The 26,968-nt window shown below is 45.4% G+C and overlaps 1 protein-coding gene across 1 annotated transcript in view; it reads right to left on the reverse strand.

Moving 5' to 3' along the window:
• The window catches only part of ERLIN1 (ER lipid raft associated 1), a 52,286-nt gene extending 26,230 nt beyond the window's left edge, over nucleotides 1–26,056 (reverse strand). The window contains exons 1-4 of the mRNA XM_088474978.1: nucleotides 25,811–26,056; nucleotides 14,532–14,645; nucleotides 14,168–14,249; nucleotides 10,750–10,796 (exon numbers count right to left, since the gene is read on the reverse strand). Of these exons, the coding sequence (XP_088331104.1) occupies nucleotides 10,750–10,796; nucleotides 14,168–14,249; nucleotides 14,532–14,645; nucleotides 25,811–25,839 (272 nt within the window). The 5' untranslated portion in view covers nucleotides 25,840–26,056. The remainder of the gene's footprint in view (nucleotides 1–10,749; nucleotides 10,797–14,167; nucleotides 14,250–14,531; nucleotides 14,646–25,810) is intronic.
• Between the last annotated feature and the right edge of the window lie 912 nt (nucleotides 26,057–26,968).

Genomic DNA, 26,968 nt, shown 5'->3' on the forward strand with positions numbered 1-26,968 from the left:
TGGAGAGAGCAGATCTACCTACACTATATATTTAGAATACTAGATTACCAGGAGTGAAATCGTACGTAAGGAAAGGCCTCGAATGCCGTAACCATCTTCCTCAGGAGGCGACTGCAAACATGCACCGATACCAGACGACATCGAAAGACTGTCCTCACCATCTCCTGAATGGAAGTTGCTTTTTCCTGAGGGAGGAACACTCGCTCACATAAACTGTCCCTGATCATACCGAGAAATTGTAGTGACTGCGTCGGTTGCAGAGGAGACTTGGGAAAAATTCAGAATCCATCCCTGATTAATGAGACGGCTGTGAGTTACTTTGCAGTAATTGCACCCTGGAATGGGCCTTCAGCAGGAGATCGTCCAGGTAAAGGATAATAGTGATCCTTTCCGAAGGATACTCCTTATCACAGCCATGACCTTTGTGAATACCCTGGAGACTGATAAGCCGAAGGGTAAGGCCTGAAACTGGAAATGTGAGTTCCGAACTATGAATCTCAGAAATGCCTGGTGAGGCGGCCAAATAGGGATGTGAAGGTAGGCGTCCTTAATATCTAGAGAATATCATGAATTCGCCATCCTCTAGGCCCTCAAACACTGACTGAAGTGACTCCTTCTTGAACTTGACAATCCTTAGGTATAGATTGAGATCTGTCAAGTTAAGAGTAGGTCTGACCAAGCCATCTGGCTTCAGAACCACAAAGAGACTGGAGTAAAAGCCTTGTCCGGTCTGATGTCTGGGAACTTGGACCACCATTCTCGTGGAAATATATATAAGTCCATAGTTCGCTGTAAAACGATACTCCTGTTGTTGGAAATTGGCAAACCGGTTGGTAAAAAAAACGGAGGTGGAGGAGGAAACTGAAAGTCAAGCTTGTATCCCTGAGAGATGAGATCCCAGATCCAAACCTCCATACAAGATTCCTTCCATACTTCACTGAAGTCCTGAAAACATGCTCCCACTCTAGGGTCCCAGGTGAGAGGAAAGCCCGTCATGCACTAAGCTTGGCAGTGGACATAACCTCATGTTGAGTAGATGTCGCTGCGTCTCTGTCCTGACCTCTGGAACCACGGTTAGTTGATGATCCTCCTCTGAAATGACCACGTGAACTACCTAGAGTATGAAAAGACCGAAACGAGAGGCCCGAGTAACATCTTCTAGGGGGAGGAACCGCAGATGGAAGATGAGAGGATTTACCCCCAGTAGCTTGAGAAAATGAGTGTTATGGTAAGAACTTACCTTTGTTAACTCTTTCTTCAAAGTCCATAGGGTCCACAGGGAGACCTTGGGGTGTAGGTGATGGGAACTAATCAGGGTACCACGCAGTTAAAAGCTTTCAGCTCCCAGGATGCATTGGGTCCACTCTCCCTATACCCCGCGCCCGAGCCAAAGGCACCTCAATTGGTAACAAGCCAAAGGCCGGAGGAGGATAAGAGAGAAGGAAGACTGGAACACTCAAGAATCACACTCACAGAGAAGGAGATGGGAAACTGGTGACCAGTAAGATAGCCCATATGAAGCCAGTTGCATCAGGGGTGGTGCAAAACCATAACTAATTTTCTTTTTCAGGGTCCATAGGATCCACAGAGAGACCTTGGGGATGTCCCAAAGCAGTCCTTTTAAGGGTGGGGATGCTCCTGTGCTGAGAGGAGAATCCGGCACCCACAGCAAGTATCCTGAGAGGCGAAGGTATCAAATTCATAGAACCTTGGAAAGGTCTGGACAGAAGACCACATGGCTGCCTTACAAAGCTGAGCAGCCGAGGCGACATGGCGAGCTGCCCAGGCGACATGGCGAGCTGCCCACGAAGGACCACAGACCGAGTAGAATGAGCCTTAACAGAAGTCGGAACAGGCAGGCCTGCCTGCATGTAAGCCTCTGAGATAGTCACTCACCAACTCTGACATCCTTCTCCCCTGTTTCTAAGGGAGAAGTCAAGGCCCTCATCCGGTCCTCCCCTCCTTCCACCTCCCCTCTTAACCCAATCCCTTCCCATCTCCTCTCCTACCCGTCTCCTTCTGCCTGTTCCCATCTTGCTCACCTCCTTAATCTCTCCCCATCATCTGGCACTGTCTCTTCTGCATTCAAACATGCCCTGGTCTCCCCCAATCTTAAAAAAAACCTACCCTTGATCCTAACATAGGGCCTGATTCAGAGCCGCTCGTAAGCGGCCGCTCGTTCGTTCCGAGCGATGTTTGCCCAACTGCGCATGCGTACGGATCGTAATACGCATGCGCAAACCAGTCAGTGCGGCCGAAAATCGTTTGTTCGCTAAATAGCGAATGCCTGCTAATATGAGTGACAGGAGGAGGCGTATGTGGGTGGTAACAGGGGAAGGTGCTTGAAAACGGGGAGTGGAGATCAGAACGCAGGCGTGCTTAAAGGTCAAAACGGGCGTTTTATGGGTGTGCATAATTAATACAGCAGCGTCACTGACCACGTCACTGGGTTATTTTATAGTCAGAACTCCTCGCAAATTTGTGGTAGGAAAAACCAACCACAAGAATAGCGAGCAGTTCATACGCTGGTCGATGTACTCGATTAATCTAATCTAATAAATAGCGGACATGACGTATGATGCGAGCGGCCAGGGGGCGTTTTTATCAAAAAAACGACCGCATGTTTTGTTCGGTTCATTTGAACAGCCACCCCCTTTTTCTGAACGAGCGAGCGCTAATAGCGACCGGCTCTGAATCAGGCCCATAGTCTCCAACTACCGACCTCTCTTCTCCTTTTGCTTCCAAACTCCTTGACCGTATTGTTTACAACCGCCTTACCACCTTTCTTTCCTCCAACTCACTCCTTGACTCTTTTCAATCTGGCTTCCGTTCTCTACACTCCACTGAAACTGCCCTCACGAAAGTCAGCAATGACCTCCATGCTGCCAAATCAAAGGGCCACTACTCTCTGCTCATTCTCCTTGACCTTTCTGCTGCTTTTAACACTGTAGATCATACTCTCCTCCTGCAAATCCTTCACTCTCTTGGTTTACGTGGCACTGCCCTCTCCTGGCTGTCCTCCTACCTCTCTGATCGTTCCTTCTCTGTCTCCTCTCATGACTCCTCTTCCCCCCCATTTCCACTAACAGTAGGAGTTCCCCAAGGCTCTGTTCTTGCACCTCTCCTTTTCTCCCTATATACGTTCCTCTTTAGGTGAACTCAAACTCCTTTGACCTCCAATATTAGCTCTATGCTGATGATACTCAAATTTACCTTTCCACCCCTGAGCTCTCCCCCTCGCTCCTCACCTGTATCTCCAGCTGTCTCTCTTCTGTCTCTTCATGGATGTCCCAGCGCTTTCTTAAACTTAACATGTCTAAGACAGAGCTGATCATCTTACCACCCTCTTCCACTACCTCACTTCCCACAATTTCATTATCTATTGATGGCACAACTATCTCCTCTAGCCCCAAAGTGCACTGTCTTGGAGTTATCCTAGACTCCTCCCTCTCCTTTAAACCACACATTCAGCACCTCTTGCAGACCTGCCGTTTCCACCTAAAAAATATCTCCAGGATTAGACCCCTTCCTCACCCAGGGCGCCACTAAAACCCTCATCCACTCGCTGGTCATCTCCAGATTGGACTACTGTAACCTTCTCCTAGCTGGCCTCCCAGTCTCTCCACTCCAGTTGGTTCTCAATGCTGCTGCTCAGCTCATCTTCTTCTCCAGAAGTTCTACATCTGCATCCCCTCTCCTTCAAGCCCTACAGTGGCTCCCCTTCCCCTTCAGATGCCAATTCAAGGTTCTTACACTCGCCTACAAAGCCCTCACCAAATCCTCTCCCACATACATTTCTGACCTTCTCTCCCTTCACACTCCCGCCCACTTCGTTCAACAAGTGCATGCCGCCTCTCTTGCCAACTGATTACTTCCTCCCGCATCCAAGATTTTGTCCGTGCTGCTCCCTACCTTTGGAATGCTCTCCCTCTCAGACTCTCCACCTCTCTACATATCTTCAAACGGGCTCTCAAGACCCACTACTTCATCAAGGCCTTCCAGCTCTCATCCGAACACACTTCATGCTCTTTCCTCCCTATCTTCCCCTTCTGTATCACACCTGTCTGTCTGCCCCTCCCCTTTAGAATGTAAGCTCTCTTAAGCAGGGACCTCTTCCCTCATGCGCTTCTCCTTACACTTTCTTCTACTCCTTACTCCCCATAAGGGCACCTAACACTTGACTGCCAACTCCCTGCTGGTTATTGTGAGTGCTTTAATCGCTATTTGCAGCAATGTATATCAGTCGTGTCCTTGTCCTGCACTGTAATGTACGTTACTTGTTTCTTGTTCATTTACTAGTTTTATGTACTATGTAAGGCGCAGCGGAACATTTGTGGCGCCATATTGTTGGCTGGCCATTCCTTCTTGTGAAATCCATAGAGCACAAATAAGGAGTCTGATTTCCGAAGAGAACTGGTACGGTCCACACAAATCCTGAGGGCGCGGACCGCATCCAATGAGGCCTCACCTGCCGAGAGGTCTGGTGATTGAAAAGCCGGGACTATAATTTCCTGATTAAATATGGAAACTATAAACAATCTTAGGAAGGAACTCAGGGAGAGTATGAAGCACCGCCCTGTCCTGGTGAAATATCAGAAAAGGAGGACGACAGGAGTGCGCTCCCAATTCTGACACCCTCCTGGCAGATGCAATAGCCAGAAGAAAAAGAGTCTTAGCTGTTAACCACTTAAATTCCACTGAATCTAGTGGTTCAAACGGAGGACCCGAAGAACTACTGCCAAATACCAATGCGCCACTGGGGGGACAAAGGGAGGTTGAATCCGGAGGACACCCTGGAGGAAGGTGTGGATGTCCCCAAAGCAGAGCAATTCTACGTCGGAACCACACTGACAGTGCACAGACATGCACTCTCAACGAGGCCAGGCGTAGACCGAAGTCCAAACGAGCTTGAAGCAATGCCAGGATTCTGGAAATTCGAAACACCCGAGGGTCGTAACCTCTTATATGACACCAATGGAAATATGTAGGCCAAACTCTGTGATAGATCCTGGCGGAGGCAGGCTTACGCGCTCTAAGCAACGTGTTGATGACCAAGCTAGAGAATCCTTTGGACCTTAGGAGGGATGTCTCAAGAGCCACGCCGTCAAAGACAGACGATCCAGGTACGGGTAAAGGCAAGGACCCTGAGACAACAGGTCCGGACGTTGTGGCAATAGAAAATGGTCAATGGAAAGACTCCGAAGATCTGAGTACCAATGACGTCTGGGCCAAGCTGCAGCCACCAGCAGGACAGTACCTCCATCTTGCTTGAACTTCCGAAGAACCCTAGGAAGCAGGGAGACTGGAGGAAATAGGTACGCAAACCGGAAGTTCCATTTCACTGACAGAGCATCCACCAGGTTTGCTTCGGCATCTCTTGTTCTGGACCCATACACTGGTAACTTGTTCTGGACCCATACACTGGTAACTTGTTCTGGACCCATACACTGGTGGCCATGAGGTCCACCTCTGAGAGACCTCATTTGTCCACTAGGAGTTGAAACACCTCTTGGTGAAGAGACCATTCCCCTGGATGCAGGTCGTGACAGATGAGGAAGTTCGCTTCCCAATTGAGAACTCCCGGAATGAACACCGCCGAAATGACCGAGAGATGAGATTCTGCCCATGTCAGAATGCGTGACACTTCTGTTATTGCTGCCCGACTTAGAGTGCCTCCTTGATGGTTTATGTAAGCCACCGTGGTGGCATTGTCGGACTGAACCAGCACTGGCTTTCCATGAAGAATGTGCTTTGCCATCATGAGGGCCCTGTACACAGCCCGAAGTTCCAATATGTTGATGGGCAGGGATGCCTCTACCGTTGTCCACCGGCCCTGAAAGGAGTGTGGCTCGGTTACTGCATTCCATCCCCGGAGACTGGCGTTCGTTGTTAGGAGTATCCAGTCCGGGATCCAAAAGGGGCGACCCCTGGTTAGATGAGACTTCAATAGCCACCAAGATGCACCTCCGGAGAGAGTACCATCATCTGAGCCCTGATCCGGTAAGGTAATCCATTCCACCTGGAGAGGATCAGCCCCTGCAGGGGCCATGCTGCGTCCACACCCAGCCACCTTCGATCTGTCCCCTGAGACCGGAGGTATCAACAGCGACCCACCTTACCTGTCCCCTGACGTCCGGGTGCAGTCTGGGTCCTCTCCAGGGGCCCTGGCTAGCGCCGACCCCTGGAACGCCCACCGAGATCCCCAGATCAGTACTGGTGTCGCGGCACCGGAGGGGTGACGGGGCGGCAGCGCAGACATCCTGCGGCGAACTGCTGCTGCATGCTCCGTTCTTGTATAATTAAAATAAAGAAAACAAAGAAAATAAGGTTATGGGGATGCTTAAACAGCCCCCATTGCGAAATGGTGACCCAACTCCGGTCGGGCACCAACGAAACTGAGGTGCATCTGGTTCGGAGGCCGGGTACAGGGAGAGTGGACCCAATGCATCCTGGGAGCTGAAAGTTTTAACTGCGTGTTGTCCGGATTGGTTCCCATCACCTACACCCCAAGGTCTCCTTGTGGAGCCTATGGACCCTGAAGAAGAAATCCATTTGTCTACATCCACTGTAAGTAATATACTTACCGCGAATGGAAGTGCTTTCATGGTATTCTTCGATTCTGCATCCGCTTTCAGCAGATTACAATCACAAGGCGCAGTATCACACCTGCAGCTGTATAAATGCACTTGAGAGTATTATTCAATCTCCTGTCCAATGTCCAAGACGTAACCCCAGAAACTGGTAACGTCAACCTCTTAGACAGCCGCGAACTAATGGATCTACTGGACATCTGAAATTTTGTTATCTGGATGTTCCCAAGCGGACATCAGAAAATTATCCAGCTCTACTGAACTGGAAATACAATAGCTTGTCTTTGTTTTTTTTGACAGACTGTGGAGCAGGACTAGTGTCCTCCTCCTGTATCTGCAATACCTGGCGGATTGCAGAAATGAAAGCCTCTATCCCATCTGACACTGTTTAGTGGTACGGGACCTGGCTTTGAGATACCATGGATTTAGTCAAGGACCTCCTTGCTTAAACCACAACGCTCTATGCGCTGAAATCACCTCCCGGAGGCGATATACCTCTTGGAGGCGATATAGCAAATATCATTGGACGCTTCTCCAAAGTAATACGCAGCTTTACCTATATGCTCTGCTAACGGAAAATCTCTCCATGCTAGCTTATACTTTATCTCGTCAGCCAGTAGTCTTGCCCAAAGCACATGTTAGTGTAACCTGCGCCGTCCAAGACGGCGAATCTGACATCCCTGAAGATTATTGTTCAGGATGCATTTTATTCACAGGGAGAACACACAAACTCCACACAGCCAGGGTCGCAATGGGAACCGAACCCACGACCCCAGCACTGCGACGCTCTCGGTCTGCGCGATCCCCTGGGGCGATAAGGGTGAAAGTCGAGGTGGAAAGCGGCGGGTGTGCAATGCCAACCACCACACCATGTGTGTTACACAATATGGAGTTTCAATGACCACCTGTGTAAAACAATGTGCACACTTATTTGCAGGTAAATACCGAAGAGACATCTTAGAGCCTCCTGATACATGCAGACCCCACACAAACAGTAAAGTGTAGTGAAAAAGGTCAAAAGAAGAAACTGGGATACAGAGTGGCAGGAGACAGCCACACTTTGTTCAAATAGCGCTCCTAGCAGTGCCAGAAAACGCTAGGCAAAGAAGGAAGTAATCACAGATACTTAAATGCTCTCCTGACCAACCTAAACCCCACTGTGTACTTACAGATCCAGGTTAGGCTACCAGTTTCATGCAGGAGCGTTTTTTCCTACAGCAGACAGTGTCCCTCCGTGTAATTCCAGGGAAGCGCTGGGGCCGCTGGGAGGAAGGAGCAGGACTCCAGAGCTAAGCTCCGCCACCCCTGCTATGGCATTCAATCTTAACTATAAGAGCGCTAGTTACATATAGCGTTGTGTGCTCAACATGTTGAGTCACAGCTATACATATAGTAATGTCTGCCACTCAACTGCCCCGCTAGTCGGAGCAGCCTGCTGCTGAATACACCACCTTTTAGAAGTTAACCTGGTTACCCCGCTAGTCGGGGAGCCAGGGAATACCCACGGAGCTGCTATGCTGCCGGCGGCGGTAATGACTGATGGGGGTCCGCTTATGCACACTGCAAGCAGCAGCATGCAGAACCCTCTATGTGGAGACTGAGTACTCTGCAGTCGGGGACCCCAGGCGAAGTGCGTGCACTTGCGAGCGGGTCCCCCTGGCAGCTCCATCGATGCAGACAGGCATTGGGGTCCACTTGCGAGCGGGTCCCCCTGGCAGCTCCATCGATGCAGACAGGCATTGGGGTCCACTTGCGAGCGGGTCCCCCCGGCAGCTCTATCGACGCAGACAGGCATTGCAGCTACTGCCTGTCTGTCCTCTTGAATTGAATCTTAAGCGCAGCAGCGCTTCTAACTAATAATAAGAACCCTGAGGAGTGTAAAACACATCCAGCTCCCCTCGGGCATGAACTAAGACTGGGGCTTGTAGGGGGGTATAGAGGGGGAGGAGCTAGTCACACTTCTTGCCAGCTCCTACTTAGCACCGTCTATACCCCACTGTCTTTAGCATCCAGTGTCCCCTAGTAGATGAAGGAGAAACGTGATTCATTAGACCAGGCCACCTACTTACATTGCTCTATGGTCAATTTCTGATCCTCACGTGCCCATTGTAGGTGCTTTTGGCAGAGGGTGCTTTTGGCATGGGTACTCTGACTGGTCAGCTGCTACGCAGCACCCAAAGCAGCAAGCTGTGCTGCACTCTGTGTTCTGACACATTTCTATCATACACAGCATTTACTATTTCTGCAATTCGTGCTACAATAGCTCTTCTGTGGGATAGGACCAGACAGGCTAGCCTTCACTCCACAAGTGCATCAATGAGCCTTGGGGACCCATGACCCTGTTGCCAGTTCACTGGTACTCCTTCCTTGGACCACTATTGGTAGGTACTAACAATTGCATACTGGGAACACCCCACAAGACATGCCATTTTGGAGATGCTCTGACAAAGTCATATAGCCATCACAATTTGGCCCTTGTCAAAGTCTCTCAGATCCTTACGCTTCCCAATTTTTCCTGCTTCCAAAACATCAACTTCAAGAACTGAGTGTTCACTTACTGCCTAATATAACCAACCCCTTGACACGTGCCACTGTAACAAGATAATCAATGCTATTCACTTCACCTGTCAGTGGTGTTAATGTTATTGCTGATCAGTGTATATACATACATTTTTTTAAACGGTTTATTTCAAATATAGAATTACAAAATTACTGCACTAAGGGCCTGATTCAGATTTGGGAAGAGAGTAAAGCTGGGCATACACGTCCAGATAAAATGCCTGTCAGACCGACAGACATTTCATCTGGTAGAGACGCAGATGTCCGTGGCATACACTGTGAGATATCTCAGTGTATTGGCCCGACATCTGCGCTCCGCCCCCGGGGGAGGAGATCCTGTTCCTTCCATGGCAAGGAACACAGGAAACGTCTGTCTGTCGGCCGCGGCTCGGTATACACTGCCCGATGCGGCTGCATCGGACGAACATGCTGGACAATCCAGTATGCCCGACCAAGCAATATTTAACCCTCGGTCGCCTGCACACACGCTACAATTATAAGGGAGATACGCGGATATCGGGCAGGACGCCCCAATAATTGTAGCGCACTGCATGTGGGGCAGATATAAAATGTGCAAAGAGACTTAGATTTGGGAGGGGTGTGTCCAAACCGAGATCTAAATTGCAGTGTAAAAATAAAGCTGTCCAGCATTTGTAAGTTTCATGCAAAAGCAGCCACTACTTTATCCTTAACCAAGATTTGGGGTATATCTAATACATTATATTATAAGCTACCTTTCCAGTTTAGTTGTTTATACACTGGAGTGAATCTTTGAACCTTGAATCTTTGCAAATACCCCTTCCCAGATGATCTGCATTTCTGCTGGGAGCTCACTGGATACATGGACAGGCAGCGGCGCATTTTGCATAGCAGATTCCCTGTATGGTCATGTAGATCTGCTTTTAAACATTGAAATAATTTTTGGGGAGTTCTTTTTGAGCTCTTGCGTAATGACAGCGCTCTAGAACACTCTCTCAGGGGTATTCAACATGTGGCCCTCCAGCTGTTGTGAAACTATACATCCCAACATACCCCGACACAGTTTTAGCATGCCCCAATAGCAAAATTGTGGAAGGGCATGCTGGGATATGTAGTTCCACAGCAGCTGGAGGGCAGCATGTTGAAATACCCATGCTCTGTCCTGACCTCTGTTGTGTTGTGCCATTCTATTTTTTTTTTTTTTTTATATAAAACGAGTTGCCCACTGATAGTCTATACACATTGGAGGCAATTCAAATGTTAATGCCGGCAACGGTCAGTGCCAAGTGACTGACTGAGCAATTCAATTGTGCTCTGTTCAAGTGCGATAGCAGAAATGTGCGATAAGTCCTGGCTTTGGGCGCCCAAACTTAACATTTTACACAGCTAAGCCAGCTAAAATTAGGCGCGATAATTAATGGATGCCCAAAAATAATTGAATTGCAACATTGGGCAGCCATTAATTACAGCACCTTAAGAAGCACTTGAATCGCCCCTACTGCGATTTCATAAACTGCACAGGGATGTTCTGTGCAATTCTACAATGCTGGTCTAAGTAGAAGCTTAAACCAGAGGGATTTGACATTAACTTGTTACTCTGGCATAAAATTAACAGACATACCTGGTACCGCAGGGTACATTTTTCACTTCATCGGTTTGCAATGTTGTCTAAAAAAGGAAAAGGAAAATTCACCAACAAATAGTAGTCAGACACATTACTGTTGAACAAACTCTTGCTTAAAGAAGGCATTTCATTTTTGAGAAGTGTTTAAAAGTTTTCTTATTACAGAGAATTTTTTACATATATGTAACTTGCCCTGACTTCTGTCCTGCATACCACTACAGATTTCTTTGCTTTTTTATACCCTTTAATGTTACATATCAAATCTAATGCTGGTCATACACGCTACAATTATCGGGGCAATCCGTCCGATATACGCGGATCACCCCGATAATTGTAGCGTTTGTGCGAGCGACCGAGGGTTAAATATCGCTCGGTCGGGCATGCCGGATTTTCCAGCATACCCCTCCAATGCGATATTGAGAAGTTAAACCGTCGGCCGTATCGGGCAGTGTATGCCCAGCCGCGGCCGACAGACAGACATTTCCTGTGTTCCTTCAGGGAAATGTCTCCTCTCCCGGGGGCGGAGCGCAGATGTCGGGCTAATACACTGTGATAAATCTCACACTGTATGCAGCGGACATCTGCGGCTGGCATGCTGCCAGATATAATGTCTGACAGGCATTTTATATCAACGTGTATGCCCAGCTTTATTCTCCAAACCATGTTCACATCCAGACACAGATAACTCAATCAGCAATCGGTACTTCATAGCCCTTCTCTCTGTCCTAGAGCTGGAGGGGGGAGGTCTAAGCAAGAAATGTAATATACAGCCAACTCCATTTCCTGACTTAGTAGCAACGCATGACATCTTGTAAGATAAATGTTAACTAGGCAGTGTGGATGCAAATTTATAGCTGAACCTTGAGAAATTATAACCCAGTATACTGCATCTCCTCCACTGCAGTATGAGATCTAACCTATGTCCCAGAGAGACTGACGTAACCCAACTCCTCCTGGCAGTTTTCCTATTACACTGTACTCATAGACACCATCTCGCTACAACAATAAATTCACATTGTGAATCCTGCTGCAACAACGAGTAATATACAGGCAAACCTTTGTCATTAAATACATCTCATTATTCATCTCATGGGCACTTTGTACCATACATAAAGGTATTACTTGCTCAATAATAAATCACTTTTTTTGCTGTAAACAGCAAATTACTTGCTTCCCTGTCTTTATTCAGAATACTTTGGGTATGTCAGGACCGAAACTACGTTTTTTTGTCACCCGGGGCAGGCCATAATTTAGGGCCAAAAGCCCCCCCTCCCCCCCCCAAAAAAAAATACAATATAGAGGATGAAAAGGGTGTGTGGTTTTGTGACACATTAATGTCCCTTATAACACATTACTGACCCTTATAAGGCCCCTTACACAGTATGCCACAGTAGGGCTCCTTACACATTATGCCACAGTAAGGCCTCTTTTACATTAAGCCACAGTAAAGCCCCATCTCACTTCTCATACCTGCCAGAGCCGTGCGGTGGGTGTGCACGGGGTAACACGGGACGAGGCTGCCACACGCTGGGGGAACTGTCAGAACTGTCGTCATTGTAATGTGGCGCCGTTCGCGAACCAATTGGAGCTCACGGACTGGCAGCCTCTGCTGATTAGCTTGAGACTGGCACCACATTAGAATGGCCGGGATACGGCTCCAAACTAGGGATGTGCAGGCTCGGATAGGTTCGAGTTTGCACGTGGAGTTCGGATTTTTCCCTCCAAAAAAACGGAACTCAGAAAGAGGCAAAACGTCATCTTACATGGAAGAACATCATCATTCCTGGACAAAAGTCCAGGAATGATGATGTTCGTCCATGTAAGATGACGTTTTGCCTCTTTCTGAGTTCCGTTTTTTTGGAGGGAAAAATCCGAACTCCACGTGCAAACTCGAACCTATCCGAGCCTGCACATCCCTACTCCAAACCCTCAAGAGCAGCAATCAATCCGGCAGCCTCTAACTGGCACCCCCTCAAGTCCGGCACCCGGGTCTCGTGGTCACTTAACCCCACCCTTCCTAGTTGAGGCCCTGGGTATATACACCACAGCTAAAAGGCCGCTTATTGCCCACCTCTACTCTAGGTAAAACAACAGCTTTTTACCCCTGGTGGACACAAATAGAATGCCTAATCATTTTTCAGATCATTGATCTCTGTGGTAAATGCTATTTCCATACTAAAAAATTCTGTTGAGGACAAACCACAAAAATTAAATACTGCATTTCAGGCGCATCCTGCTAACAATACGTATAGAGGACTCAATTATTAATTACTGTAACTCTATGATGGCTGGTGCTCTAGCTGCATCCATCATGCCACAGACATAGATCACTGCACTTGAATAGGCATATGTATACTCTTTATTTAACCACAATCTATAAAAAGGTTTTCAACTGGCCAAAATGTCGATCAGGATCTACCGATAGCTAGCGGAGCTCCCACCGGTAGATCACGACCAACTTGCCTACAGCGACTGGGAACACCGACCTCTGAAGCGATCAGAGGCTAAAGAAGCCTCTGATCGCTTCAGAGGCCAGCGTTCCCAGACATGCAGTGCTCAGGTGACGGCATGACATCACCTGCAATGTGAGGAGCCTGTGCGTCTGCTGGATCCAGTTAGATCCAACAGGCAGCGGCAGTGACGACGGAAGCGGTGCCCAACGTGAAGTCAGGTAAGTACTGCACAGGGGTGTGGGGGCTGTTCTACACTTGGAGGGGACACCAGTACTGGGGGCGCTACTTTAGGGGGTACAGCATAAGGGGCACCACTACAGGGGAGACTGCATAAGGGGCACCACTACAGGGGAGACTGCATAAGGGGCACCACTACAGGGGAGACTGCATAAGGGGCACCACTACAGGGGAGACTGCATAAGGGGCACCACTACAGGGGAGACTGCATAAGGGGCACCACTACAGGGGAGACTGCATAAGGGGCACCACTACAGGGGAGACTGCATAAGGGGCACCACTACAGGGGTCATTGCATAAAAGACAACTACAGGGGGCACAGCATAATGGGCACAACTACAGGGGACACTGCATAAGGGGCACTACTACTGGGGGCATTGTATAGAGGCACTAATGTGGGCATTGTGTATAAGGGACACTACTATGTGGTGTCATTTGAATAACATTTCGCTGCTGTGTGTTGCGTAATTTGAATTGGGGATACTATGTGCGATTTTGGCAGGACAGACCCACGCCCCTTGCTTTGAGGTCATGCCCCTTTTTGCATGCCATGTCCCATTTTCAGACTCTGTAAATCACGGAGTCCAAAAGTCTGGCCACCCCTGACGTAGGACATTAAAAAGATACATTTAAATGTTGCCATGGTAGCTTACGTGTATTTAAACACAAACAACACACTTTTATATGAAATAATAAATTAATATACGGAAGTCAGTGCCACTTACCTGCACCGATCGAAAGGATGTGATGAAAGGAAACATGATATGGTACCCGGGTCCACTGGGAGTACTTAGTAATGCTCCCCCTCTAGGAAACAAAACAAATAGGATGCTCACAATAAGCTGGGGAAAGTGGGCAGATGTGATGAGAAAAAGCAAGGGATATATACACTTAGTTTAAGTCGAATAACTAAAATAATGCAAAAAAAAAAGAAGATGAAAAGATAGACTATAAAAAAAATAATTAAAAGAAAACAAAACCAGGAATAGGAACAGTTTGCTTTCCTCTTCTGTTCCAATATCATGCCTGGAACTAACTAGGGTTATTATTTCTATTATTATTTCAAGTTACATAAATTTCATGGATTACCTGTAATACACAGCAAGGTGCCCTTCTTCCACCTTATGTATGGATGAATGTAAAATCAGAGCAACCAGGACGGTCACCACTCCTACCACCACTGCCAGCTGTGCCATGGTAATGCTGGAGAGACAAGAGGAGTTATCTATTAGGGTACATAACAGCAGTGCAGTATTATAGCTTTGAAATCATGTCTAGGATTTTTTAACAACTATTTAAACCAGGGATGGGGAACCTCATGCCCAGGGGCCGGAATCATTTGGTCTGGCCCTCTGAGTTTTTTTCTGCTAGCCTCATCTGGCTAGCAGGGGGCCTGGAGCATCCTTAGGACACTTCAGACGGTCGCACCGCTGCCCTTACAGCTCCTTCGGATGCTCAGAGCATTGCTGTAATCACCAGCGATTGTGGCCCCGCCCATGTGTGACATCACATGGAGAGGGCGTGGCCTGCACCGGGTCCACAAATTATATAGATATATATCTATATCAAAATTGCCCTTGGCAGAAAAAAAGGTTCCCCACCCCTGCTCTGAACAATACCAGAGTATACCTATCAGTAAAATAAAAAAGCATAATGAGCAGTTTGGTTGTGAACGAGGAAAAATTTCATCTTTCATGGACAAAGATGAGGTATTATCCGTGAAAGATGACCTTTTGATCCAAACTTGGTGGGAAGATCAGAGCCAAAACCGAACTGCTCATCTCTAATTACAACGTCAGTAAGTAAAAACAGAAGGTTACATGTACAAACTCAATTTCCTAGTAAGGACTGTTACAGGTATTTTACATGCAGAAGTGTGCCATGTCTGCCTGAGCTCTATTCATCAAATGGTTAATGCAGGAAAAACTGTGCTGGCTATCGAAATGATTCAGTTCTAGGAGGAACAAGAACAGAAAAAGTGTTCAAATTGTAAGCTGAGGGATTCTGGAAGCAACAAGTCTCTTTGTTACTGTCCCTGGTGTGCATGAGCCCTTAATGGGAGCTCTAACAGCAAGTGGAGAAGGGAAGAGAGAGGCACTTGCAGGAGGAAGTAATGGATCAGGATGTAGTGGCGAGTTAGGCATTCAAAATGTCGACCTCATACCTAACCCGGAAACATCAAAAATATCACATGCACTTGTAATGTACTTTTCATGCTCTCAGAAGGAATCTGACTAAAATGCATGACATGTCTCATGCTGGCAGAGATCTACAGTTGCAGCACAGGCAACAGACACCTTATAAACAAACACAAATTTGCAAAAAATCTAAGATTTAGCTAGTTCACTGGTTCTAACCCTGTTGCATATATAGCTACCTCCCTTCCCCTGGGGTTTTCAATGCTCATTACAATACACTGAGAGCTGTTACAATGCAGGAGAAGCTGGTCAGTTGGCCTGAGAAAACTACGCAGCGGAAAACAGGAAAACAATACTCTCTAGAGTTCTTTAGTTGAGCTTGTATGTAGCCAATGAGCATATCCACAGAGAAAATGTGAAGCTGTAATATGGAGCTGGAAATGCAATTAACAATTGTCCTCTGGCAAAGATCTGGTGGGAGAGTGAGCACTGCCAAGAGTGCTATTCCATATTATTTATCATGCCCCATTAAAGGGATATAATCATTCCTTTGTCAAAGCATGTAACGCTTTGCCAAATCCAGTATTCACACTAAAAATAGCACATAACAGAAACCACACATAATTGTTGGTTATCTTCTATTCACAACTATGGGCACAATTCAATTGTCACTGGGGAAATTAGCTCCTGAGCTACGTGCCCAGAAGCTATTCAATTAATTACCACGACCAGCCCCAAGGCTGCACTTATTACGGATTGCTGCTCGCAGTCTCCTGAGGTACGAGCAGAAATCCTCCTTAAGTAGGGCTCAGGTGCATTCTCGTGTGCGCAGAAGTGGCCGTCACTGAACTTATTTAATAGTTCCCGGGCACTTAGACCAGGAGCTAAATTACTGTCCAACAACTGAGGGCCTGATTCAGAGCCGGACGCTCTGACCAGAGCGCTCGCTCTGAATCAGGGCTTTCCTCCCTCACCTTGGAGCAGCCTCATGGATGCTCGCATAGCTGTGGGTTACCACCCACAGCTATAGCGAGCGTCCATGATGATGGTCTTGATGGTCAAGACCATCGCGCTTGTGACGAGACCCTGCGGTAGGGTCTCGGTGACAGCAAGCCCTGGAGTGATTTTGGCTCTATCAGAGCCAAAATCATTCCCACTGACATCACCAGTGATGTCAGTGGGGCCGGACTCAGACAGCAGGTGTTCCCATGGGAACGCCTCCGTCTGGCAGCCACGACCCCAGCACGCCCACCAAAGGGGGCGTGCTGTCACTCACCATCGACAGCACGCCCCCTTTGGTGCGAGACCCATAATGACGGCTTGGCCGTCGTTATTCGGGTCTCGCGCATGCGCACGACGGAGCTCCCTCCGTCGTGCGCATGCGCAATTCGGCACCATCGACCCGCTTGCGAGCGTCCTGCGCTCGCGAGAGGGTCTGAATCAGCACCTGAATTCCCCCTATGTGACATACTCATATTTACTTACAATATTATCCTTACTATAAAATAAACCATCTTTCCACTCACATGGCGAGGGCATGGCCATATGGTTGTCTCACTTGCAGTATGTGGTGCACTGCTAATGCTTATTGTGCATGACTTATTTATATGCATTCCACAGCCTTTCTAAATTGTTAATAAAGATAAGTGTCTCAGGAAATATACAGTAAGGAGCTGTGACAGGAGCACTTTTTGTTTGCATTATGTGCAGTCTTGTTACCCTTTAAGAAACCCCATAAGGGTCAACATGCTGCACCATAGCTGTAAAAAAAGTCTGTTATAAAGCTGCACAGTGGATGGATCAAATAATAACGATTATTAATGTCAATTGGTAAATAACTGGTTAAGACTGGCTTGCCTTGTACACAAGGAAGTTTATCATGGAAGCTGTATAATAGGATGATGTAACCTAGCCCTTTGAACACACACAGCTTTGGGCGTTTCAAAAAAAATCATCCAAGCTCAGTAAGCAAGCAAATTTATTCTCAGCAATCTGCAGACTATTCCTTCCTCAAATTCACACTAGTGCTCATTCTCTCTACCTTAGAGCATGCACCTTTCCTAAAGCTGGGTACACACCGTATACAATGGTGTGACCCAGCAATGCGATGTCACAATAAATTGCGCGCTGTACACACTGCAAGACCCAGTATACGACGCTGCCATGTACCGTTACATGTTGCACAAAACAACACAGTGTTGTTCATAGCATCATCCCAACTCCCGTGCAGAACAGCAGGTGAATGATGCGATGAACGACCGTCGTGGATGGTGGTCGGGCGCACACAATATACGATGTGTATGATAGATCGTTCCGATCCTATAAAACAAATCTGCAAAGCACGGCTACTAAAGTACTGCACATACAGTATGTTACATTTCCATCGTTAGTCACATGAGAAAACTGGGCGTCCTAGTAATACAGCATGCACAAACAACTAGTACTATACCATAGCAGACAGTTTGTTAGATCAGAAGTAAAGCAAACACTGCTACTATCTGTTTACATTCTTCTTAACTGCTTGTGTGTGGGGTTTACAAGAGGAGTGCTTTAAAGAAAAATACTGTTGAATATATGGAACAAACATAATTTTCTTATTAAAGCCCTACAAATCTGTATTGTGAAAGATTCAATTACAAGCAGATCATGCCACAAAAAGCCTTAGGCAATTTAGGAGACTCATTTTTCAGAAGCTGCTGTCTGGAGTAGCAGGTTTACACAGAGCAGCACACTTAAGCTGCATACACACACACACAACGATTTTGTTACCAACGAGTTTATGAAAGATTTTATGAACGATTTTCTGTCAGATTTTTTTAAAGTGTAATGAACGATTTTTTTTCAACTACAAACAATTTTTGCATATTAAATTAATGAAAATCGTTGAGTTGACAAGTCTGACTGAACTGCAAACTACAAACATGAACGCGCATGAACGACTATCGTTCGTTTGACTCAGAATGTGAACGATTTTTTAAAACGATTTCCGTTAAACAATATCGTTCAAAATATAGTTGTGTGTGTATGCAGCTTAACTAATAATACATAGGTGTAAACCAGTGCTGGGGACGGGGATATTTTTGAACCACCGCGCAGGTATAATACTGTAGAGCTCTCGAGCCATGGATGATAGAGAAATACAAATAAAAGGGGAAATTCAATTCAGCGTGAGGCACACTCTAGCATCATAAGTTTTCCCTTGCATCCCAGGGCTTAAATCTAGCAGTTGAATGCATTACTGACACAATATGCTCCCCAGCCTGCTCAAATTCTAGGGGGACAATTCAGTTAGGAGCGAGTTGGGTTCAGGGAGCCATTTTCACAGCAAATTTTTATTAGCAATTTAAAACAACTTGCATTATATTTTACCAGCAACTTCACCATTTTTTGTGTACACCCCCCCCCCCCCCAGGTAAAAATATAGGGAAAATCTTTATTCTAAGGCAAAACTGTCAAGTACACAAACTCTGGTGCACCCATCCCAATGAATGATCACACACTTGGAGAAGTTTAAATTGCATAATCTGGCCAATAAAAACAGGTCAGTTTTAGGTGAATGTATCTAAAAAGCTCAATAATGGGTTAAATTATGTGGGACAGATATATGGGGGTGTTGATGGGAGATAGGTTTCAGAACTTCAGATCTGAGCTAAAAGTACTTACCCCAACTTTTTAAAACTTGTTTAAAAACACACACAAAAAATAAAAAATCACATTAAGCACATTTAATCTGTACCCCAAGACTTACATTTCCTAATAAACACTTGATAGCTATAAAGTTTCCATATTTCATCAAATAAATGCAAAAATCAGTAATATTACACCTTTTAAATACCTCCAGTACTTTCCTTATGGCCACTAACATCCTTCTATATTGGTCCTACTATTTCAGTTGTCACTTTTTTGGGGTTCAGGATGATTTCCCCACTTTTTCATGCACATCTTCCAGGTTGTATTTTGCAGAAAAGTTGCATGACCTTGCCGCTAGTCCAACAAATCGCTGTTTCTTATTGAATCTCGCATTATGTGGGTGCGCACATTGCCGCGATGTATGCAAGTTTTATGATGCGAGTTTGCTTTTGCTAACTCTCATCTAATTGAAATCTTCCCTAAGAATAGCGAATTGAATTCACCCCTAGGACTACGAAAGTACACTCATCTCAAAAGGAAAAACAAACAAACAAAAAAAAGATTATTGTTGGACCCAAATTTTTGAAGTAATTTATATTGTGGTCAATGCACATTACCCTTGGTAAATATTAAAAAAAACAAGCAAAAAAATCCCCAAAACAAACATTTGTTTTAGGAGAAAAATCATAAAAATGAGCAGAGCCTTGTAGTAAGAAAAAGAACAAGGCTAAAGCTGGGTACACACTAGACGATGTCGTCCGATCCCGCGGGTCGGAGCGACATATCAGGTACATCGACTAGTGCGTACTCATGATATGCGCGCACCCGCGAGTCGCTAGCAACATCGCCCGCCAGCCCTTCTTTTGCAGGGCAGATGGGGGGGGGGGGGGATGTCACTAACGATGCCATGCTACAGAATGCAGCATGACATGTTACTCTCTCCCCCACCAACCCCCCCCCCGTTAGACCAGGCATCAGCAAGGGTCCCATCGTCGGTGATGTCGTGCTGGGTGCACATCATGTAGCGTGTACCCAATTTAAGAGAGGAATTGTTTTCTTTTCAACTAGTAGATCATAAGGGGATGGGTTGGGATGCCAACACCTGTCGGTAGGTATCATAACCCTCCCCGGTGTCTAAACCCAACCTCCCCCTCCCCCTAGTGCCCAACCCTTACTCTCCCCCCAACCCCGTTACTTACCTTTGGGATACAGGCGGTCAGGATGTCAATGCCAGGATTATGACAGGTGTCAGGATTCTGGCACCGGTATTGTAAGCGCCAGCATCCCATGTCGGGATACTGAACGTATCCCGATCATAAGCTATGACAACTGTTGAATCATCAACAATGGGCCAGTCATTACAATTGTGCTTCATCAATACTAGTTAAGACCCAGGTCTGTCTCCTTTTAAAAGGGCCTTCCACTGCAAATAGTCATCTACATGTAATTTCAAATGTGGCCCTGTTATTTTGCAGGTGCATCAAATTCATGTTATTAGTATTATAATTAAATAAATAAAATAGCCATATTTTTTTACATCAACAATGTGTCCATTTTGCTACATCTCAAGCCATGGAAACATTTTCCAGGTGCTTTGATCACTTCTAATAGCGTGAAAAACAAATAACAATGGTAGCTATCCCCTACTATTTCTAGTTTCACAAGGTGGCGGACAACATGTTTGTAGTGAACACAAGCATACCATTTCCTACTACAACTAATTCAATTAGCCGTGGGATCCATAGTGTGAAGTCCCACATTACATTCATGTGCAATTTGTAGGACAAGGTCATCAAGCGTGCTCCAGACAGCCGGGCAAGTCAATTAGAAACGGCAAATCATGGACAGTGCAGCAATGCCAGGCAATAATTCTGCAGTGCGTGACCTATGCAAAGTACATAAAAGTGTGGGGAAATCATTGTGAACCAAAAAAAGTGACAAATAAGATACCATGAAAGTAGAAGGCCATTAGTGGCCATAAGCAAAGTATTGGAGGCTGATAAATAGTGTCAAATGATTGATTTTTAAAAAAATAAATAAACTTATAAATCATATCGTGCAAGTGTATTTAAGCAGTGTTGGGGCAGCATGGTTGGCATAGTAGTTAGTATTACTGCCTCACAGCAAGATCATGAGTTCAACTGCCCTCCATGGCTGGTCTGTGTGTAGTGTGTAAGTATGGGTTTCCTCCTGGTGTTCAGTTTCCTCAAACACTCAAAAAACATAATGGTAAATGAATTGGCTGCAAACAAAAGATTACTTGTCCTAGTGAATATGTTTGTGCACGTGATAGGGATAAAATGTAAGCTCTACTGGGGCAGGGACTGATGTGATTGACTGAAATATTCTTTGCATTATATATGTGTGCGCTATATAAAAGTTAATAAATAAAAGTGTATAGAGTATTTTAGAGTACATTGAAATGTCCCCAAAATTGATGTTTAAGTTTTTGGATTCAAGTTTGTAAAACAAACACTAGCAAAATCCCACCTGTAAGTTCAAAATCCCCTTCTCCATCAATATAACACCCAACATACATGTCCCACATCATTTACATCCATTTTACTGCTTTTTAAAGGAAATTAAAAATATGTTGGCCATATTCTACAATTTAAAAACCTCTAATTACATTATTATTCCTTGGGTATCCCAGGAGGGGATGTAGGTACGTGACCGCAGCATGGCACGGGTTTGGAGCGGGACGCAAAATGCGGTGCCCTTGCCAAAGTTTTAACAGAAACTCACACCCTTCATGGCTAATTAGATTGAGCCGTTAACGTTCAATAAATTATGGGGTCAATCCAATTAGGTGCGAGTAGCGAGTTTGTCTCTTGAAACTTACACTTTGCAGCGAAGCGCACTCCCGAGAATTCTACAATCCATTTAAATATGCCTATTTGCACTACATGCAGCGGAGGGGTGCGAATTGACTGCTAAATGAGATTGCGAGAAATGCATGAAAATGTGGTGAGGCCATCCTGGAACGTTAGCAGGACTGCATAGAAGGTTTTTAAATGGTGTCAAATGGCTGATTTGTGGGGGGGGGGGGGTGTTTCACTGCAAGAAAATGATAAAAAACTAACTTTTTTAGTTTAATCTCAAACGATTTAAACAAAAAATGTAAAAAAAAAGTAGGAAAAAAGAGTGATTTTGGTATACATTGAGGGCACCTTGAAAGAAATGTATAAAAAATAATTTTTCAACTAAAAATTATTGTAATTAAATTTGGGGTGCCTAAACTAACGAACAAGTTTAATTTGGGGTAATTTGAGGACTTTTTTTTTTTACCCCCCAAAAAATGACATGTAATTATTGGACTAATTAAGCTAGTTGGAAACTTCCAAATGCATAATTAGTTATTGGGGTGGTCCAAGGGGTTCAGCACAATGTCCCGACATTTTAACCTTAAAATAAAGATTTTCCTTTCCATCTCTCACCATCAGGGAGGTGCAAGTGGAAAGTTGCGAATTCAGTCTGACTGATTCAGTGAGAGTTGCTAATTGGATTGCAAAGTTAATTTGCTATGCGAATTCGAAGTGAAAATGGCATCTCGCACCGAATAGGATTGACCCCTATGTTTCAATGCCTTTTCATTGTCTTACCAATATTGGAGAGGTCTCCAGAACTATATTTTGCAATACAATGCATTTTCAGCTTTGCCAAGCAGCTGGGTGCCAAGGGCTAAATCTCCTGTATGCAAACTTTCTGCCCAAACAAACAATACTGAAAACCAGACAAACCCCTTACCTAATGAATTCAAATGGAAGTGCAACAAATTTTGCATGTTGACTGACAACACCATTTCAAAACAGGGACAAGACAACATTGTAAGTACTAAAAATTGTCATAGACCTTAAACGATAGCTTTATTTGTTCAGCAAAAATGTGTATTTTTTTAATCTGTTATTACTCTTTATTCAAAATGCATTGTCTGTAAATATCGGTTTGGAAAAGGTGGAGAAATACACTTGTAATTATAGGAGATGAAGAACCAGAGCTCTTGCTTCATGGCTGCTCTAACGAACGATACTTTGTGATGCAGAAAGTATAGCCGATACATAAATAAGACCACATGCACACTGTGTTCCTAGTAAGTGGATTTCCTCAGGGAACATACAGGAATTAAGTATGTAGCTTCAAATATTTACCTTTCTTCTGTGTATGAAAGTACATATAAAAATATTCTGCTTTTAAGTTCACGTTTTATCCAAAGACACTTCTAATGGACATATTTATCAACGATCGGGATTTACACCAGATAATTATAAACTCTTATTGCAGCAATAAGAAATTAAGGTTTGCTGGGATTTATTAAAATACACATCCAAGGACAGAGGCTCAGATAGGAGCCGGTCCCTGCAATGTGTAAAAGGAAAGCTATCACGCGCATTACTTATTTTCTGGTTCCGGCCGCGCTACTGCACATGCACAGTCATCCTATGGATGCCTCTCCTGGTAAACTTTGCCAGATGTAGCCTACAGGCTACAACGCCCAACACCATCTGAAGATCAATTGGTAAATTCAGCATTTTAGCAGCACCCTTTGAAAAATTACAAGGGCTATATTTGCAATTGTAAATGGTGAATCTCTGATATCTGCTGTACTTACATCAGGGACGATAATTAATATGTGGTTACCCCCTGGATATTTTTGGTAGATATCCTGCAAATATTCTTTAATAAATATGCCCCATAAGGAGATATTTCTTCCACTCCCACTCCCCAATTCACCAAAAGGCCCCTATATTTTAACCTGCATTGATAACATATGTTCTATTTCTGTGATAGGCAGCAATTATTATTATTGCCATTATTTATTATTTCATTATTGCCAGAGCAGTTGAGTGGTACTAGCCGGAAGCATCGCTTTCTGCTTCATCAAGCCAGTCTCCAGGCATGTGCTCATGGGCGACCCAGTCTGACATAGTGGAAAAAACATAATAAAAAAACATTTAAAAATTGATTAGTTTAAAGTACATCCTTAAGAAAACATGTTTTAATGAAATTATGAAGCATTTTTGCAATCATTATCTTCTGCTATCGCCATTCTTATAGTTTGATAGCAAAAGATGGCTTGTGGCGGTATGCTTACAGTCACAGTTCTTGTTAAAATAGGCCTACCCATTTCATGGGGTTGATTTTGTGACAGCCAGGGCCGTAACTAGGGTAGTGCGACCTGTGCCATGGCACAGGGCACTGCAGGGGGCGCTATTTGGGCCTGTCATTTTCCTGTTTATTATCATTTTCACTTGTAGCTTCCTCTTCTTATATCCCCAGCATCTCCCGGCCTCCCCTATCCAGTGAAAACAGAGATAGCTACGTTTAATAGTTAGGACCCCAAATGTCTGATAAGAAAATAGAACACTTCTACAGTGTGGAAAAGGAGAGTGCTAGACAGTGTTTCCACTTCCCACATTCTTTCCTGTACTTTGGAGAAATTTGACCCTGATCAGTAACTACTTATAAAGGTTTAATTGTGAATTAAAAGGTGGGGAAAATAAGCTTAAAATTCTATCATGACTAACTGACCGGACTCTCAGTCACAAAACAAATAACACAAGTGATTTGTTTTGTTAGTTATTATGTTAAAATGTATCATTTCACTTATGTACCCCCCAGCGATGTAACTGTGCATGTGTTACCCGGAATTTCAGTTGTTCACCAGGAATTTTCAGTTTGAGACCAGGAAATCCAGAATGAGAAAGTAGAAAGGCTGACGTTAGGGGTGCTGGCATGGATTTCTGCAAGACGGTGTAATGGTTAGCATTACTGCCTCACAGCACTGAGTTCATGGGTTCAATTCCCACCATGACCCTATCTGTGCGGAGTTTGTATATTTTCCCTGTGCTTGCGTGGGTTTCCTCCGGGTGCTCCGGTTTCCTCCCACATGCTAAAAATATACTGGTAGGTTAATTTGCTCCAAACAAAATATTAACCCTAGTGTATATGTGGTAGGGAATATAGATTGTAAGCTCCACTGGGGCAGGGACTGATGTGAATGTCCAAATGTTCCCTGTAAAGCGCTGTGGAATATGTGTGCACTATATAAATAACTGGTAATAAATAAATGTCAAGACCAATGGTCAGGTTTCTATTGAGCTGTTTAAATGTGCAGCAGGTCAGGTCACAGAATGCAAATAAAGCACCACTACAGTGTGTCATCTGCCCCCAGCGTAGTGACTGACAAGCCAGGATTGTTTTCCTGGTATTGGATCATATGACCTCTGTCCTCTGCAGATAGCACTATCTTGATAGACAGACAGAAAGACAAATCTCTGTGTGACAGCAAAAAATAAATACATAATAACTAATAAGTAGTTTAGCAGCGCTGTCACCAGCACACGGCGGCACTGGGCATATTGCTAGCATAGCTGAGCCGCACGCCGCCGTAATGCCATATAGCACAGCATGCGTGCCCCGAGCGCTGCGCCATGCCCATGTAAAGGGAAAGGCTTGCCGCCACACTACGCATCGTATCGCAGCCAGCAGGGAAGAGACGGCCCGCTGCTGCGCCCTCTGTGTCACTGGCTCTCTCACACCTCCCCCCGGCACTCGCATTCAGCCGCTGCCCTAATGCCCCGCGCTGCTGGCGTTACTCACTCAGAAACTCTCCGCCGGGTCTCACTCATGGTATGCAGCACAGCGTCCCGGCACTCCTCCAGCTACGGAAGCCCTAGCGGGCCTCGGCCAAAGTCACCATAGCAACCGTCCTTTAGAATCGCGCGTAACTTCCGGATAACCTTTCCTGTCGGCTAAACTCGACAGGGACAGCGACAGTGAGAGTGGCACTGGCAGTGGCAGTTGATGGTGCGGTACATAGCTCTGCAGTGTGCCCTGGTGCTGGTGACACCCCGGGGACATGACTGCTGCCTGCGGCTACCACATACTACACTGTAATCTTGTTGCTGTTGCAGCAGCGCACAGGGTCCTCCCTATTACAGCTGCCCCCTCCTGTCATCCCGCTGCTCCCATCCAGTGCCAATATCTGTGATATGACTGTGCAGTGACTGTAGGCATGTACTTACTTTGCATGCTAGGATTGCACGGAACCCCATTTACCCTTTTTAAAACATAGTTTTCATTCTTAGCTCAATCGTTTTTATATTGTACTGTATTACCGTGCTCGCTTTCCAACCCCAGGGTGCAATGACACTATTGTTGTCTGTGCCACAGGCCTTTGCCCCCTGCTGCCCCACCTCCTGGGTGTCTTTTATTTGGTTTGTTAGACATGTTTTTGCCTTCAGGAAAATTAATTGAATGTAATGTGTTGGGTGTGGCTGTTTTTTTTATTTTATTTGCTGAGCAGGGCAGGGCGTGGGCATGAGTAGATGTTCTGCACCGCTCAGTGTTCACCCCAGGATCAATGTCACAGGCGCTCCATCCAGCTTTTTTTTTTGAATGGCACTACCCTGCTCCAGGGGTCTGATTTTGTAAATCAGTTGTGCTGCGCGTACATTACTGTGACAGGCACAGGGGCCAAATGTAATAGGGTGAGAGTATAGAAAATGTGAGAGTTTAGCAGTAAGCTGTCACACTTTTTAAACTAACAGAGTCCGAGAACGTGCAAACACTCATGTTTTTAGACTAAAAAAACTGAAGATTTAAACTCGCATCCAGATGTTTTCCTATTTTGTAGATAAAACTCAACCAATGTGAGAGTTTAAACTCTCACCCCATTGCACTTGGCCCAGTAACAGAGATCCCTCTCCTGTCTTTAAGAGGCAGGGTGCGGCTTGGGCAACGGGAACATTACAGAAA

Source organism: Taudactylus pleione, unplaced genomic scaffold (assembly GCF_031769625.1).
Source record: "Taudactylus pleione unplaced genomic scaffold, aTauple2 ptg000157l, whole genome shotgun sequence".
Taxonomy (NCBI): Eukaryota; Metazoa; Chordata; class Amphibia; order Anura; family Myobatrachidae; genus Taudactylus; species Taudactylus pleione.